The 18,935-nt window shown below is 47.7% G+C and overlaps 1 protein-coding gene across 1 annotated transcript; it reads right to left on the bottom strand.

Moving 5' to 3' along the window:
* Positions 1 to 16,560: 16,560 nt before the first annotated feature.
* FPSE_07418 (uncharacterized protein) lies at positions 16,561 to 17,852 on the bottom strand (the record flags this gene model as incomplete). Its single annotated transcript, XM_009260536.1, has 6 exons — positions 16,561 to 16,662; positions 16,716 to 16,782; positions 16,914 to 16,959; positions 16,997 to 17,117; positions 17,189 to 17,612; positions 17,833 to 17,852. 6 exons carry the CDS (start codon positions 17,850 to 17,852, stop codon positions 16,561 to 16,563), a joined length of 780 nt encoding a protein of 259 aa, XP_009258811.1.
* Between the last annotated feature and the right edge of the window lie 1,083 nt (positions 17,853 to 18,935).

Here is an 18,935-nt window from a genome sequence, read left to right as displayed (position 1 = left end):
CTCGATGGCCAACTTATCGGCCTTCTTCTTTGCAGCAGCAGCTTCGTCTTCGTCAGCCTTTACAGCCGCGGGTTCGCTGAAGGCGATTTTTGCCTGAAATGTCGTTTAGATCCGGGGGCTTATCATTGTGTGTTTGAGAAGATGCCTCTGTATGCTTTTAGCTGGTTATGTTGGCCCAACACCATGAGGCAGGGATGTAGTGGTCCACATGGTACATAACTTGGAACTTCAGTTGCTTCGTAACATCCCAGTTACTAGGATCAGCTCGGAATATACATCGTAGTGGATAAAGTAAGCAATACCCCATGAACAGAATTGAACTGGACTGGACTGATTTGCTTTTATACGCATCATTTCTTGACATCTGCATCTCGTAGTCGAATTGGCTCGACGCCATTCTTTCCGATCTCTAGTATAATGAACCAGTTGGACAAAATTCGATAAAGGCCGAGAAGATCGTGCTCAACAATGGCATGAAAGTCGTCATAATGGTTATTGACATCGGTTCTGGGTCATCCTCTTGTGGAAGGATATTTGACTTGCCGTAGAAAAAGGCTGTGTATTCACCACTCATCGTTTAGGACACCGTATGTGGTGCGCGATATGCTTATCGTTATAGTTGGCTGCGAGTGGCTGAGGTACCAGTGAGACTTCAGTTTCTGAGGAGCACACTGTCATAGCACTCTGGGGCTATGCGTCGTTGACCGGTGTAGAATCGCTCAAGGACAGTTGAATGTAAAGGTGCGATAATGGGCAATGACGTTTCAGCACCACAGAAGGAATTGTTTCGCGGATCTTTGAGTAGGTATTTCGCTCATCACCAGCTGGTCCAGTGGTGGTAAAATGATGTCGCAATTGTCGTCTGCAAATGGTGTTTCTTCAATATAACGAACCTAATACGGTGGCGTCCATGTCTTATTGGGGGTTGTTCCGCTCTGAATCACAGTCGACTAGACTATATAGCCTTCTGGATATCATTCAGATGGGGAGTTATCCGAACCACAGAAGGTGTAATACTGATGAAGGTCATTTCTCAAAGACCACGAGCATTGTTGAAGCAATCAAGAGAACACAAGAATGTGCGTGACCTTAACTCTGGTGCGAGGTTGTGCCGTTTCGAATAAAAACTGTTGGATGGAAGCTGGCTGCCTCGTTGTTATTTCCCAATGTACTAAATATTCCGGACCGCAGTGATACTCACCGCAGAACTCTGTCTGCATAAAGTCTGCTGGTTCTGATTCAAAAGAGAATTCATTGAACTCTTCACCTCCACTAGCCTTAGCATCGTTTTGGGTCGGAAAAGAACACATTGCATCATCTGGCGTACGTATTGTGGGCGCCGAGTTTCGGTTCAGTGTCTCCTCCACAGAACTTGACCTAGCCGACTCTTCATGGAGTTTTCAAAGGCGGCCCATTTGTAGTGATATCTTGAGGGAGCATGACATCGTTGAAAACAGCTTCAGAAAACGAGAAACCCACATTCGTGGCATACTTTGTCTGGTGTTGTGTGTTGCCCAATCTCTGGCAGTAGACAATGTCGAATGGCATATGTTGAGGACATTTGTGGTTCGAAACTTCGTAACCTGTGTTGCTGAGACATTGCATTTGATGAGCATGTGGTGTGTGACGAAAGGATTTCCTCGCGATGCTTCAGGAAAGCAGTGTCTAGAGCGATTATTGTTCGCTCCATGTATGGTTGGTGTATAAGATATCAATGAAGGTTGAAGCGTGGACCACTGCAAGTATATCCTCTTGCATTGGCCAGTCATCGCAACTTAAATGATGGGAAGGCAAAACCGTTCGGAATCCGTAAAGTAAACATCCTTGTCTTTTAATCTGCCTTGCCAGATGCGCATTTGACCAATGCAGCAAAGAGGCACACTTCACGATTGACACTTTTGCTGCTGAGATTGTGATACATCTCACGTCGTCTTTGGGGGGACAGACCGAGAGGGGGGAGCAGTGGTACCAATATGCTGTGGAATTATCGGCCGAATGGCGAGGCGCAGTTGGTTGACGGGCAGACCGAGGAACAGCGGTTAGGTGAGGAGTGGGAAAGGCTCAACTTTCGCATGCCCTCTATGAGTCGGACATAGACCCTTTTGGTAATGAATTGGTCTAGAGTTTGGAGCAGAATCATGGTGCCGGAGCCGTTTCCAATTGACTGATATACCAGACATGCGCGTCAATATTGTATCTGTAAAGATATGCAGTCGACTGTCCATCTCAACATATATACGGTGTTGAATATTGAAACAACTGCCAGTTTCAAAAGAGACGACGTCGTAATCGAGTGGTGGACTAATGTCCTGTACCGAGAGTGCTGCACGTCGGAAAGTACGAGCATCGGCGCTGTACTCAGGGCTACTGTGTTAGCAAAGCCGATAATTTTAGCTCTCTCTGACTGTGTCGAAGAGCGTCCTTCACATACACTATCAGTGCTGTCCATCCTTCTTCGCCCTTCACCTCGATATCACGGATAGGGTCGCCAACAATCTGGAAAAGGCTAACATGCAGCACATCATCCTCCCGCACATTCTTGTTTCGCATCTGAGCTCCACGAACGAAGGATTCAAACCCAAGTCCAGAGACGTCAATGTCATTCCCGGTCGCATCGTCGGCCCCGTCGTGAATAACGCAGTCAATTGTGACTCGATAGCCATCCCGGATAGAGAGTCCCTGGTTGCGTAGGTCACTGGATGACACCGGGCGAAATGAAACCGCAGCGAGGAAGCAAGGATGAATGCTATTCATCCATGTGAGCAATATCCTGACCCTCATTAATCCGCTTGCTTATCCGGTTGCGTGCTGGGATCGGGTTCAAGATTTAGTTCGAGCCACCACTTTCTTGTTTTCGTTGGCAGTTCGTCGTCTAATAGAGTGTCGAGAGGGTGAAAGTCGTAGGTCTCTGTCTTAGGCTTTAGCTTCTTGGTAGACCGGGGTTGAAGTGAGCATGCCGAGAAGGTACAGGAGAAACATATATGTCAGAGATACGTTTTCCCGATGTAAAGGGCCTTAGTTGCGGAGCATGAGGAGGCAGAATTGAGAGAGTTGCTGTAACTGATAGATCGACCAGGAAACGAAAGCCCACAGACACAAGAGTTTTGACTCTGAATCACTGATGCAGAACCCGGGCGAAGTTAACCACCAGAGCGACCAACAAATATATCATTTGTTGTATAACCCCAATCGTAGAGAGCTTCTCGTGTGCGTCATTAATGTCTGAATATGGACCGAAACGTCTTGGGGATGTTACTGGCGTTATTTCCAGCAAGTGGCTGCACGACAGTTGGAATGGACCCATGTCCATCTTTGTCATTGACCTTCGATATAGTTATATATACCATGTTGAATGTTCTTATCAAATTAATTTAATTGAAAATGTTCGATAAGAAAGTCATAATGGGATCGTTTGAGAGTCGTTGTTGCTGCACGAGCAGGCTTGGTTCTTGTGAAATCATCAGCGGCAGGATGATGTGGGGGTGTGCGAGAATGTCTGGATCTTGGCCACGCATCAGCAGCATGTTGTACTTCAGCAGGCGGAAGAACTGCTGAGGCTGCTGAAGGTGCTTGATTAGCCGAGGGTAAAGTCTCTTGTCGCCAATGAGCCACGAATAAAATCACACAACATTGCTTAGAATCTCTTGCGACGTGCGGATCGTATTTATATCACATATTCACTGTGCCGCTTCATGGTCGGCTTCTTGGGTGCTGGAAAATGAGAGCCATAGTTGTCCTGGGCGTGAATTTGGCAATGGCAAAAGCTGACCCTCACCCTCATTGGAGTGCAGAATACTGTGTACCTGATGACGAATCACTTGGCAGTTCGATAGTAGTTGTTGTCGTTGAGGAAGTAGCTAGCTCTGATGAGGAGGTTCCCTGGCGTTATGCAATTGTTCTGCTCCAACTGCCACTGCCAGATGCGCTGCCAGATGTGCTGCCTGATGTGCTGCCTGATGCGCTGCCTGATGCGCTGCCAGATTCGATCCATTGTTCTATCTGGGATGGCTGTCGTGTTCTCATCCGGTTCGCCTGTGCGATGTCGGGGCGTGTAGTAGTTCGCACGACAGCACCTGATGTGTTAGTTGCGGGCCGTGTAGGAACCCAGACGGTACGGCAGGAGTGTTGTCATCAGCACTGGCTCTACTGCGCTCAGCACTCTGTAGAAGCTTGTTGTGAGACTGTCGGGCATATAAATAATGATGTATATCGTGGCGAAGATGAATCCGTATACGTTGATGGTACGCTGTGAATGCGTGTCGACTTTCATGCCGGTCTGAAGAAGTGTTTCTGCACCTATCTGTACCTCTGTGCTCTCATCGACAATAGCCTCAGCACCTGGGCGTCCGATCTCCGCCATTCCATTCAGGATCATGAATTCTGTCTACTTTACTTTGTGGGAATAGCGCCCAAACTATTGACTTTTCCACGTCGATTGTTGAGGGTAAATACAAGGTGTAACACCATGTTTCACCCCCAGTGGAGGTTCCTGCACGTTTGTGGCTTCTGGGCTATACTTGTCTCGATAATGTATGCGAGAAATGCTGAACAAAAAATAATTCTGAAAACTCCAAGCTCCGAAATGGGAAGTCTTTACGTAATGATAGTCGCAATCTGGATGTCCCATAAGACTCCCCCGTGCACATCGCTGGCCGGTAGGATGTCACCATCTTCGGTAAACTTTTCGATGGTCCGTAGTAAGAGACTTGACACTTTCTGCGTCGATAATAGATTGGACAGCTGGCCGCTAAGTGCCGAATTCGATCAAGAAAGCCTGCGCGAGGCTGCTCGGGTGCAGTTGTGTCTTCTGTTTCTTGTCGTTATATCGTATAATTACATGTCGTTGAATGTGGCCGATGCAGATCTGTTGCCCTTGGGAAGATACAGGTTCGCGACCGGGTTTCGGATGATCGTTTGTGCCTTTACAAAGACGACCTTCAACAATCGACCAAAGGTCGGGATGAGGTGTGGTCAAGTGCTGGGTAACGTTGATATAAGTTATTAAAATCCGTGAAATCGAAGTTTATGGATCTCCTTGATGTTGTGTTGTAGGATTGATTGTGCAGAATCGGTAGAAATAGCACAATTGTCACCTACTCGTCTATCATATGCTCTAAACTCCGTCCCAACAACATCAAGACATGGATGGGCATTCCCATTCAAGACCTTCGCCAGAAGTTGTAGCTTGTTGGGTAATGTTGACAGACGTGTTGGTACGTCTCAAAGTGCTCGCTGTGCCTATTCACAAGAGTGCATCGCAACTCGTCATCATGAGTCGTCCATGTCTGTATCGTGGCTGGAGACGCATCCTGCACTATCCGACTCGCTAACCATAAGCTGTCCATGATGTAAAAATGTTGTGTATCGTTGTCATGAACATGCTGTTTGTATGAAGAATGCTCCGCGTAAATGATTTGCAACACATGTGGGTTGCTGAGAGTTACAACTTGGTGTGGTAGGCTCGTGGCGATGGTCATATCCACTGTGCCACCTCCACAGTCAAGGATGCCACATCTGTGCCATGCCCATCGGTATCGTGGGCGTCGCTTCCAGTGAATGATTGGCCCTTCTTCGGCGATGTACCACGAGACGCAAAACGTCTTCAAGTTGGCACAAAATGGTATCTTCTTCATTATCGTCTTCGGCCGGTTCAAGATCGTCACAAGTGGCCCATGCCTCTTGACTGGTTAATGAAGAGAATTTTATGCTTTCTCGAATTTTCGTTTCTCATCGGCGGCTTTCCTTGTTTACATGTCTAGCAATGCAGCAGGACGAGACCAGACCAACTCTTCTTCGACGTCTTACCATCTATCCAGTGAATATGGAGGGGTTGAAGGTTTCGAGTGACCTTTCACTGTAGTTGTTGTCGATCATGAAGAGCGCATCACAGGTGATACTGATATAGCTGAAAGACTCTGAAACGGTTCCGGAGAAGTTGTTGACCGGAGAAGTTGTTGACCCTCACTGCCCTCTCTGAGAAGTTGTAATCAGAACGCTAGTGCTGCTTGCCTGTGTCAGCCCAGCATGCATGGCCGCGCAAGTTAGAAGCTCAGCATGTGAAACTACTGTGGTAACTGACGGTAGAAATGTCGACAGGTGGGGATAGTTCGAGTGGCTTCGCGTGCTGTGGTGCTGTAGAAAAGGAATGCGAGGGTTGGCATCATGCAGAGGTCTCCGATCCAGGTGAATAAACCCTGCAGTCAGGGCAGAGTTTGGTGTCATCTATCAGCATGACCTCCACCTACCGGCTCTTATCACATAAATCAACATATCGACAATCGTATGTGCTTCTTTTGTATACCCGGCTTGTATCATGTACGTGAACAGTGACTGATGCTCCAGGGTTCGGACCTTGACTTCGGTCCGCCCGATACCTATGGGGTGTCCAGATAAATGAGAACACGTCGCTTTGTTGGTTGACATGCTGAACGTGCCGCTCGAGAAGCCGAATCATAGGGGGGAGGGGAAGTCCATATGAACTAATCGCACGATCGGATGCGTCGAGGTATGAATCATCTGGCCGTGTTACGTGGTGCAACCATATGAGATTCCGTTAGGGTCATTCGTAAAACGACTCTGGACATAGTCAAGGTCAAGGCCAACCACAACAGGAGCAGCCGCAACGTGATAGTCTCACCGTATGTCAAGACAAATATGAGGACTCCCATAATATTTTGAATCAGAATCGTGTTGGCCACCTGCTCGTGATCCTCGTCTTGTCCGTCTCGCTCTCACAATAAGTGGCTTCGTCGGTAGTCTTTTTGTTTGTCATATATCTTTTTAGACGAGAAATCCGCATTGACAATGCCACCCATGCAGCTTCATCTCTAGCTGGCGGGTTGTCAACCAGCATCCACAAATCAGAGGGCTCTCAATTGATTGCGATAGATAGCAGGCTTAGGTCGTCATGTGAAAATCCTGTATTTTGGGAATAGGACTGGGGCTCTTGCCAAACGCATGAACGCCTGAACAGACCTTGAAGCGTATTGCTGAAAACCATTTGGGAAGGGAGCATACTCTCATTCTCTGACCACAATGCCAAAACTCAGTGTCAAAGCGCATTCGACCGAGCACTCTAAATCCAGTTCGGAAGACGGTTGACATCAATGTCAATTGAGATTGATGACCCAGGGACTGCACGCAGAGTCATAAACGCAGTTAATGAGGGCTCGAGGTGACTCCAGCTTCGCTCTAGCCATAGCCGGGAGTTCGTCAACGCCCCTGCTTTTTCAATGACTATTGGGTACCGCTGTGAGCCTTGGCTGGCTGTAGATGATACTTCCGACGAAAGTCTGATCCCAAAGGTCGATCCTGTATGTTTCATCATGTTCAGACACATTGTAAGAATTTGTGTCTGACTCCATCTTTCTGCTCTCTCCGATGCAGAATCACCGGTTTGAATGCCATTGCCAAGGCTTCTTGATCGATACATAGGGAATATACCCGAGACGTAGGGACCCTGAACCAGCCAAAGTTCTGGCATGAAAGTCGATATGAGAACGTCTGTCTCAGTCATATTGATCTTCAAACTGAAAATTGTCTCCTTCAGTAGGAGGTTCCAAAATGCTGCCCAAAGTCGCTATAAACGCATCATGGGCTTCATTCTCAGGGGGGGAGGGGTCGTCGAAGGTCCCTTCCAGGCATGTCGATGGTGTGCCTGGAGTTCCAGTTGTATAGGTGGGCTGTGTTGGTACCACAATCTCAAAGGTAGCGCGTGCAATCTATGCAGACGCCATCGTTGGTGTAATGCCTAGTAGCTTGTTCATTTGCGGCAGTGACTCGCAATCGAAGATGTCATTTGACCCTGTCATAAGGTCTGCTTGGCTCTAGTTCAGTGAGCATTGGCTAAATAAGGGCGGGAGGGGCAGCTCGTTTAGGCAGAGAGGCGTACGATCGTATGAAGGTAGGGCAAAAAACTCTTCGTTTTCCCTGTACCCATATCGTTCGCCAGGATGAAGGAGATGACATGAGCATCTCCATTGCAAAAGTGTGATTTTCTCAGGATACTACCAGTGGTACTTTGAATCACTTGTCAGACCTGGCTATTCGTAAGGAATACCTTCCTCAGGCGGGCTTCATACCTTCGGAGTGCCTTACAGGGCTAATTAGTCCGAGAAACCAATTTTTATAAGGTTGAGAGGGTAAGGTAAGATCGTGAGGTTGTGTGAGATTGAAATTGTTATTGAGTAAGAGATGACGCAAGTGCGGCGCGAAGTTGCGTGCGTGTGTAGGGCACTTGAGTGAATATTGTTGCCGTTATTGAGGTAGATAGCAGTATAGCCGGAAATCTCATCGGCGTCAATCTTATTGTTGACATAAGTAAGCGCACTGCATGTAACTTCTATTACCGGCCAGGAGTAGGCCAGACTGTGGCCTCGCTCAAGCTTGCTAATAGCCTGCCAGGTGCGGGCTCCCGGCAACATGAGCATGTCTAACACGGTTTGCCCTCCCCCGTGGGTTCAGATGTCCTGATATGTGCATTGCTTGTCGCTTTTACCACATGAAATGAATTTGTCTAGGCCCGGACGTTTTTGTGTATCTTCATCCTTGCCTTGGGGCGATCATGCTCATCACATACGGCATTGAGGGCCTGCTCCGACCCAGGACTGTAGAAAGTAATCGACCGCTGACTCGTTGATAAGCTTGACGTTGGCTTGTGGATTGTATCGGCAAAATTGCCGACGAGTTCGTCAAACCATTCCGATGAGGGTTGTTGTATTCGTGGAGCACCGTACACTCCATTTGACCAACGATATAAAGTTCAGTAAGGCCATAAGGCCGCACAATCAATAAGGTTCAACTGGATAATAAAATTGCAGTAAAAATCGCAATAATGCAGTCTTCATCCTCGACTGATAAGACCACCATACGAAAAGACAAATAAGCAATTAAGCAAGTCGTCTAAGCCTGAGCAAATGAAGTATAAAGCTAACCTCGATCATAGCCAAGATGTCTAAAATATATTGCCGCACCATCCGACCTAACAACTAGCACCCTAAGGCGCCAGTACGAGCAGGTCTTCCAGTACCGCCATAACGACTTCATCGACGCGGAAGCAAGGTTAATATACGTGACTGATGGGGCAGTCATGTGTTTCTGACCATAGACTTCCTTGATATGAAGTGTCAAAAGAGAATGTAAGGGTTGGTCGTACTAGATTGCTGGCTACGTAGTTGACCAAGCAAGGATACGCGCACACCCTGGGAATTCTGCTCGCTGTGACTGTGCATCGAGATCCATGATTGGCGAACGACTCCGCCAGAGCCAGAGCCGGTCCATGTCTCGCACATCATGTTCAGCGATCCCAAGCATCAAAATTGAAACACCAACAGTGGAAACTCTTGACGGGAAAACAGCATGAAAGCTGTGGTCGTGTGGGTGATTAGCGTCGGAAACAGTGGGAGGGAACCAAGCGCTGCAGTCTTCCTTGAGTATTTCCAGAAGATGCGGGACGATTTTGATATCTCGCCCTTTTCAATGGCTGGGTGGAACTCGTCGATGAGAGTTTAAACGGAGAGCTCAAGTCATGTTGACTGGGTAGATGATCGTCAACCATTTCGTCGATGAAATCTGCCAGGGGGCCACGAGCGCACCAATATAATGCGACTTTGTATTCGTAGTGTTCCAGCAATCTGCTGGCATTCGGAGTGCGTTGGGGCTCTTCACGACTGACCTACCAACAGGTGTAAAGTTCCATGATAGCCAGTCGTGTGATAATGCACTTGTAGTCGTCTCGTGCACAAGCGCTTCCCAGTGCGCTGGGGACGCCCAGCCTGACTTGACGACAATATGCCTAGTGCGCTCTACCTGATCAGGTAGATCTGTATCGAAGTGGTAGAGGTCTCCTCGCATATGGTCCTAAATGAAAGATGTCCAATGTGTATAGCCTCCGTGATGGATAATGCCAATAAAGAACCTCTTGTCATATATGTGATTATGAAGGTCCTTAATAAATTGAAAGCCACAGTTAATATGGCAATCCACCTTGTAGTAGGCTGGAAGAAGGGCAGGTTGGCTAGGCTGGAAGTCCCTGTTTGGCTTAGGGGTTTTGGATAGAATCTGAATCTGGCTGCGAGCAACTGAGATGACATTCTCAAGGCTATATGAGGCCATGCGAGCAAGAGCTAAAAGCTGATGGCCTCCTACTATCACTGCTGGATGGTTGATGGCTTGTTGCTAAGTATTGGGGCTCCCAGGTTGAATCTGTCTTAAACCATCGACGAGAGCCCAGTGGTACATTGACTTGTTTGTTCGGAGTATGCTTAACTGTATTGATCACTCATGCTAATAAACATGACAATCTGAAAATGCAGCATGAGAAGAAGCCGGAACCCTCGCATAGGCATCTGGGGGGTTTGCATCTCCGAGTGGTATTGATGCGCCATGTTTCGTTCTGAAAGACTGAGACTCGGATGCCGAAGACCGAGGCCGTTCTCAATAGATGTCCATTACACTTGGGCTTCGTCTGTTGAATATTAGGCTCGCCGGCCACAGTCAATCTGGCCAAAAATGGGCCACGTTGGCACCGATAGGTCCCGGTGGGAGAGAACAGAAGGGCCTGCTCCGAAGTTGTCTCCAGGAGTGCACATATCCAGGGCATTGATGACATTGGAAGCTGCAATCCGTGGACAGACGAAACTCAAGTCTTCCAACAGGCGACGAGTGCAAAGGAAGTTGGCGATAGATCGCGGGTGTGTAATTCCAGTGACCACGCCGGACTCCTCTTTAAAGCAAGTTTCGCATCTGGCATAGATCCTGGGCGGCTATGGAAGCTTGAAAGATATTGAAGTCATTCCGTTTCCGACGAATTTTCAGTGCTTGCTGTATCTTGAGAACGACCTTCCCAGTTCAGGTTGGCACCATGGCGAGACAGAATGAGAACTGTAGTATAAAACGATGTTGTTGATATACGAAGAAAGTGCGAGATGGGACCTTGTTGCATATCTCTCGATCAACTTGTTGGTCCATGTTCCAACCATGTTGGTCATGCTACCGATGGAGATGTCATCGAGTGTTGCATATCGCATCCATTGTGATGATGACATCTCTTGTGGCCGCGCTTGTTCCACTCGTGTTGGGAAAGCATTGGTTATGGAAGAACTGCAGGAGAGTTTCCAAGATCATTGAGACTTTGATGAAGCGCAACTGTAAGGCCGTACCAGCGTGGTCATCGATCCGAACCTCATGAACTGGGTGAAGCAGGCCAGTCGGGTAGTCCTTGTCAACCTCCACTCTTCGTAAAAATTCTCGTCGATGGCGTTTAATGACAGCCAGTGTGCGTTTTTGGCGTTGGAGTGTGCTTTGATCGACAACTGTATCAGGCAGCTTGGAAGGGCATCATCTTCCTGAGCCTCTGGTGGGTGAACCTTGTACCGACTACTGGCCCCGAGATTTCACAGGGCAGCCTTCTTTTGGTGTCTGCTGTATGAGCTTTTGACGAAGTGTTTCCGTGCCAGACCTTGCGATCTTCATGAAGTCTTCATGCGACCAGCAGCATCGATAGCATTTTCGACTTACTTGAAGAGTATCCAATTTTGTGTGTTGTTGGAGGTTTTTGGTGTTGACAAGGGCATGACTGGAGACAGTGCCTGCTTGTGGGTGCCTGTTGGAAATGCCAAGGTGCAACCGCTAGCAACATGACTGGGTGGGCTTCATAGGTAGCCTTGACTAGGCTCTTGTAGCCAACACAGTGATTCAGAGACTCTAAAAATCCAGGGCTTTCGATTGACGTAATTGGTGGATATTGTAAGAGATGAAAATTCCAGAGGAGAGTGTTCTGTAATCCTGGCTGGCAGGTGCCTAACGGACCCAGCGCAACCGAATGCCGTACATTTGCATATCGTTATCCTGGGGCTCCCAAAGATAATACGGGTCTTTAATGGACTTTGCAGTGCCTGACAACTGGCGAGACTGAAGAGAAAATCCCCAAGACAAGCTGATTGCTCCTGATAGTTCGTCGACTGAAAGAGAGTGCTTCAGGTATTGTAATACAGATACCATGTTGGCGCTTCCTCGTTGTGACGCTCCTTCGACCCACTTGTCGGAGTTGTTCATTGTTACCCTCCGTGCGAGCATCAAGCTTGCGCCAAAAGACGCCCAAGAGAAGTCGTAATCGCGAAAATCTGTGCTCCTGACAACAAGTTTCGGGAAATTTTTGACACGCTCGACAGGAATCAGGGCTATCCTTGCACGCAATGCAACGCCTCGAAGGAGAAATACCTGTAGGAAAGGATCTGGTAAATCTGGGCTTCTGTGAAAATGAGGCTATCTCCGCGTAGAGTCTTTCAAGATTTAGACTATATGCAGTACCCCGTTCCTGTTTTTTTTTGTCCTTTTTCTTTCTCCATTATCGCCATCGTTTCATGCCATGCCATAAAATCTCCACTTCTCGTTCTCATCAATAGCTGAGCTGTTATGCACGCCATCCAATTCAACTGTGTAGACGGCGACATGAGATTTGAGTGTCTCTTATAGCACAAGGGGGAAAAGAAAGTATAACTCCAAACAGACTCTTTCTCAAGGTCAAGAATATACCACCCCGGTTAGATGTAACCGATGGCAGACTGTCGGCAACGGCTCTGTGTTGTGAGCCATGAGGTCAACGACTCTCAGTGAGACATCTCCCATTGTCTCGGGTTCATCTTAAAACGAAAACAGGTTCAAAATGGACTCCAGTCGAGCTAGAATTCCCCGAACAGCATGATGCTGTACACCTACGAGGATTTGGTCTTGTCCATTGTCAGAATAGGAGCACGACTATTGCTGTTTGAGAATGATCAACAAAGACATGTTGGCTAGGCTCTATCCATCGTGGGTTGTGCCTCTCGATGTTTCTCAGAACAACCAGTGCTTCATCGACGCAGACCAGATGATCTGAAACCAATATTGGACACTCCGTAAGACGACCTCGATGATGGCTATACTCCAGATTCGGATTATGACATCCAGGGAAGGCTCTTGTTGATACGGTCGGGCAATGCGTCACCATACATTGTGTCGGCGAAGTTGTTAACCAAGTTGTCGAAGAAGAGCCATCATCAAGACCAAAACACCGGCGCCCGTGGAAGATCGGGGGAGAAAGACGCATGTGTGGACGGTTTAATTCCACGTACTCATCCGTGTTTGGGAATGGTTTCGGTCGTTTGCCATTTCCGTTAAGGCACATTCAACAATGACTGTTTACGAATGCTAGTCTTGCAGAGTGCAAACCGTTGAATGAGTTCAGATGGTACTGCATCGTGTTCTTTCATCCACCAACTCATCATACCTTTGTAAATCTGAACAAAGGCCGAGTTCGTCTCTTGAGCAAGTGGTGCAAGTGAAGGTCGAGTCTTTATTTGAACAACTTCTCGTATGCCCTGCCGTATGTTGATGCTGACCAACGTTTGGTACCATTATCCCAATGTCGGTGTCGTTGTCATCACTATGAATACCAGCCATAGCTATATTCGGCTACTTTATGTCGGATTCTCCAGAAAGCACACGTGATGGCCTCATTGCCATGCTGTGGAGGCATTGAGATGTGGCCAGGAGGCAGCAAAGATATGGCGTCGTGTCCCACTCTTCCATGTTGGGCCTCGGATACTTTAATTCGACTACTTCAGCCATACCACGGAACAAAGTAGATCGTGTGGTTACCATTTTGTCCACAAGTTCAAGTGGTAGAGATCGAAGCTGGTGACTCTCAGAGTCTTCTCGTCAAACTCCTTGTCATGCTCCTCAATGTAATCGTTGTCTTCTTCTGGGTTGTAGAACCCAATCCCAGACCGCGTACGTGCTGGTTTCGGGTTTGTCGATGTTAGGAGATCGTTTTCCCCATTTCGTCTATCGATCACCGAGAAGACTATTACAATAGCCCTGTTGGTCCTCGAGTGTGAACCTATCGGCCACCGATTCAGCCCTACTAGGACTGTGTCTTGAGAACTGGTGCCGGTAGGCCCCCTCGTCACTCGAGTACAGACTCATCGTCAATACCCTCCACAGGTGCGAAGAGCAGCAGTTGAACTGGTTCCAGGAGTATAAAGAGCCCCTTCTATATGGGACCTTTGTCTGTCTTCTTGAGGGGCTTATGCTGCCCAGTAATTGGAACAACGGTCAACCTTGGCCTAGCGAGAGAGTGTACTGGAGTTGATCATTTCGACTTGGTGTCTGCCCATGCTTGCATGAAACCAACCCCAGAAAGACCTTTTTTGACAGTAAAAAAAGCAATAATGACCTGTTCTTTCTTGCTATTTTGTTGACGACTGCATCATCCCATAATATGTTTGACGTGATGAAAAACACATTCCGGTTGGCGCCTGCGAACAAGGCATCGACATCATAAAAAGATGAGGGGGCGATGTTGAAAAGCATGACCTTAAAGAAAGCTCAACCACACCTGACGCGGCGATGAATGAGGTGCTGGATGAGATATTGGATGAGGCGAGTACATGATAGATGCTGGCGACGAAGCGGCCTCGCTCCATGGCCCTTGTAGCGTAACCCAAATCATCAGGAATAGAAGGAAGAATTGTAGTCGTGGTTGAAGACAGTCCAGCCCGCGTTGCGGCTGGATTGTATACTTCTCTCTCAAGGGCTAAGCCTGCTCTCTGGCTGCCTGTCGTTTCCGAACCGCATCAGCGGCAGACTGGTGTTTAACTTGTCACTTCTGCATATCGTCATAAAGTCCGCGTGGACCAGAAGCTTCGAACAGAGACGACCAAGACTGGAGCCGGACTTGGAATGCAAGTGTGAGGAGCAAATCCAATGTCAAATGAGTTAGTAAGGCCTCGTCAGGTATTCTAATAGAGACTTACGTTTGCTGTTGATGGTAGAATAGTATTGAGTGCAACACCATGAACTGCGACCGCACGGATGCATTTGTATAAAAACCACCAAAACCAGAAGCTGTACAGGCCAGCATTCTTGTGCTGTGTGCGTTGGAAGCGACTCGATTTCGGTGTGCTAGGGTCGGAAATAAAGCTTTACTCCATAATGACTTGAGCTGCTTCAAACCTTTCCTGCTACCATTCGGTTCTGGACTGATCGTCTGACTTTCAGGTTGCTTGTTTCTTGCTAGACGATGTTTCAGGTAGAAAATGAATAATAACCGTTGAATCCGAAGAGAAAAAGAGTCCAAAATAAACATGAAATGGGGAATGGGGTCTGGCCGATTAACGTTCTTGATGAGGACCAGTTGATCGACGTTCTTGGCGGGGTTGCAGGCTCTTCAATTCCATGGATCTGTGGTCTGCATGGAACTCGATTTGCTTGACGTAAAGGGTCCAGTCTTCACTACCTTGCCAAGGTTGTTGATCCCATTAAATCGTTTGACTGGGAGTACAAGTTAGTAACGGTGACAGTCAAAAACTCAGGCACTCACTTTATTTATTTCGGAATCGACCCTCCGTGCTATCCGCCATTGATGCGTCAAGCATCTGCGACATTAATATATGTCAGTCGATGGCATGGCTGAGCTTATCCGAGCCAAGACGAAATATGATGCATCGTTCATGCCCTGCACTGTCTTCCAGAGCTTGTCTCAGGGTCGGACCTTTGGAAGCTTGGTCGAAGTTTGTCCAATCTGGAATCAATACGGGGCGTCTGGGATGTGTCTTCCAGCTTAGTGGTTGGGCATTGTGTTCGATGTGCCCGTTGTGTGTTGGCCCAGGAGAGTCAAAAGCCGTCTTCTTGCCCTTGCCCTTGCCCTTACCAACAACTGCTAGGAATCATCGCTGAGAGGGCAGGGAAGTCAATGTACATTGAGAAGTGCAGCTACATATCGTCAGTCAAATCCTGTTCATAGCATAAAGAGACTCTATATCATACCCTGAGCATCATTCTGTCATTATCCCGTTCCCCTTTGATCGGAAATCGTAATACAGTGCAATGATGGGGAAGTTAATGAAACGTGACTACTACGCACTACTGGCCCTCAGTTAAATCGAACTCCGTGATTCGCAGTCTACTAGATGGTTCTCTGAGTGCAAGAAGGCTCTGTCTAAAACTGAATCAGTATCATGAAGTATAGACATATGCGTTCAACATACCATATAAAGGGAGGGAACGGAAAGGTTTAACGGTAGAAATATCCGCGATGGCAAACCACACGGGGTCACAAGCTCTGACGTGTTTCGATGGCAGAACCCTCGGCTGTTTCTCTCAGTTCCATTTCTGAGACATGGAACACTGTCCAGGGTAGAGTGATAAGCGATGAATGGAATTGACGTTATCATGCAAGAGTTGCGTGTCTAGCATCATCAAGGCAGCAGAACAAGACCACGTTCACTTTAACCTTTTGCAAAACCTGCAAGATAACGCGTATCTAAGCACCAGTGTTAGTATAAGTAGGTAGAAACAGACTGTGAGGGTAACGCATCCATGCTCCGTTGAGTGATGCCACTTTTTTGCCGATACACCAACCAGGCTCGCAGAGTGATAGAGGAACGACATGATTTGCCGTTACAGAGGTGTAGATCAACCTACAACAGTATGTTCTGATCACCCTCCACATGATCCAAGTCGGCCTTGAATGCAATGTGTCCGAAGCATTCTCGTTTGCAATGGTATCTCACTGGGTTGTCATACAACGCGCAGTGAGCCAACAGCCATATTGGTGGTTCTTAAGGCAGAGATAGGCCGGATGTGCAGGCACCTATAACTGGCGCACGGAGAAGAGTCATACTTGGATTGAGGTGTTAGTATAGTTGTGCTTTGCTGGGGTGATCGCGACTTACAAGGTGTGCATAAGAGGTTGGTAGGTGCCTCATCTCTACCCCAGTGAGTCGACAAAGGAGCGCCGGCCTAGTCATAGCGATTCCCACGGAAAAGAGTCAAAGACACAGAGGTTACGAGGTCAATGGCAAGATGCGGTAGCCAATACGCCACTCTAGTAAAGACCCTGCTGGTCAGCTGATGGCTCATAAATAACACACCTTCTTGCTAAGGTGGTTGTCTCACCAATATCACAGGCGCAGTTACCTGGTACCTTTCAATGTTTTGTTTCGTTTCCATCTACCTGCGTTCTGTAACTGCAGTACTTGTGTCCTCGTTGAGGGCAGTGGCACCTCAGTACTTAAAGAGAACAAGTGCTGGTACGACACAGCTATCTCAAGATGATGAAGACCCTGATCATCTAGCTGATGAAGAGAAGTAGGAGCGTGGAGTGGGAGCAGGAGTGGGAGAGGGAATGAGATGCACTGTTTCATACCTGGATGAAGGGGTATTTGAGAACCTCAGTCATGTTGGGGTCAGCACCGTGCATCAAGAGAGACTTGACCGCGTCGATGTGCGGCCTGATGTGCAGCCTGATGTATAGCCTGTATATAGCTTCTCTCATAGGTCGCCACCCTCCGACAACATAGTAGGATTCGTCGTTCCAACACAGAGCCTTAGCTCGGGCTACATTCATACGACTTTCACGGCCTCGCCTGTATGCATAGGCTAGTGGAGGAGTGGTGGTCTGTCCTGACGCGACCTCAGCCTCAGTGGTGTTGGGGTTTGCCCCATGAATCAAGAGGAACTTGATAGCATCGACGTGTAGCCTATACATAGCTTCCCTCAGTGGCCGCCAGCCTCCCACGACATAATATGTTTCGTCGTCCCAGCGGCCGCACGAGAAGTACCCTCTCAGACTATCGTGAGACTAATGGATGCTTGGAGACAGCTCAGGAGAGTCTGCTGTGTCGAAGTTGAGAAGACTTGCGACATTTCCGGGGTATTGATTGTGGAAATGAAAGTTCAGTGCATAATTGGACGGGTCTAGTATATAGCAGACATGCGAACACTACAGGAGAGACAGATATGGGTTAGTGTAGAGTTACATTCATTGTTGGAAGAGTTACGGTGTCTTACCTTGGTGCATGTTCAAGCATGATGGCGGGAATATGATGCGATGCGATGCGGTGTTTAGTTCCCAATGTCGCTTCACAAGGACGTACTAATGATCTGTTTGACAGTCAGCATAGGTAACCAGAAACGAAACGAGAACGATACTAACTGATCCATACTATATATAGTCTCGTGTTGTCACTCCGAGCATGTCGAGGTAAAGACGTGGCAATGATCTGTTCAACAGTTAGCATGAGCATAAATGGAACAATAACAATGCGAACTGGTCCATGTCATGCATGTCGAGTTTCGGTGTCATTCATTCGAACATGCCGAGGTAGAACGATGGTATAGCCAGTCTTCAGTTGCTTTACTGAGTCTCATCGAACCCGAGGCATGGCCGAGCCACAACAGGACAAGACTGAATAGAACAGTGTAGAAGAAAGAAGGTGTGAGCCTGTACCAAGTCATCAGATGCCTTGCTGAGGTTCATTAAACCCCAAAGCACGGCTAAGCCGCACCAAGGCATAACTGAATAGACAGGTGTAGGTATGAAGTAGGTATGAAGTAGGTATGAAGGAGGTGTGGTGCTTGTCTGAACAAGATCTGAGAGGGGAGAACAGGCCGTATAAGTAGGCGAAATTCGAAGGATTAGTCATTCATCTTCCTTGAGTTGAGAGAAGGGACAAGATGGAAAGGTTTGCTATGACCAACTTGTGTTGTTCTGATCAATGATGCTACGACCATGATATTTCGCAACTACGGCGACAACTTACGACACAATCCCGGCCATCAGGGTAAGCTTCCAAAAGGTGTTGTCCAATTGCCTCTCACACACTTGGATACAATCGGGATGGTATGTCCGGAGCTGTATCGACACTGGTCATGCAATCGGAGCTTTGCGTTATGTTTCCCCTCTCTCGGCTACTGTATGCAAGTCTCCTCACAAGCTCCAGACCTTTCTTTAAGCTGATACGACAGGATGGGACAACATCTACCTTGTTGGGGCCAGAGTAATGGCAAAGCTAACAGTCTGGCCAAAGTATCCCAGCCTAACTCATGAATGTTGTCAGTCATTATGACAATACCCAAGTGTTCTCATGATTCCAATACGAGATTCCATCATG

Source organism: Fusarium pseudograminearum, chromosome 1 (genome assembly GCF_000303195.2).
Source record: "Fusarium pseudograminearum CS3096 chromosome 1, whole genome shotgun sequence".
Lineage (NCBI taxonomy): Eukaryota > Fungi > Ascomycota > Sordariomycetes > Hypocreales > Nectriaceae > Fusarium > Fusarium pseudograminearum.
The sequence above is the reverse complement of the archived record's forward strand: the minus strand, read 5'-3'. Positions and strand labels throughout refer to the sequence as shown.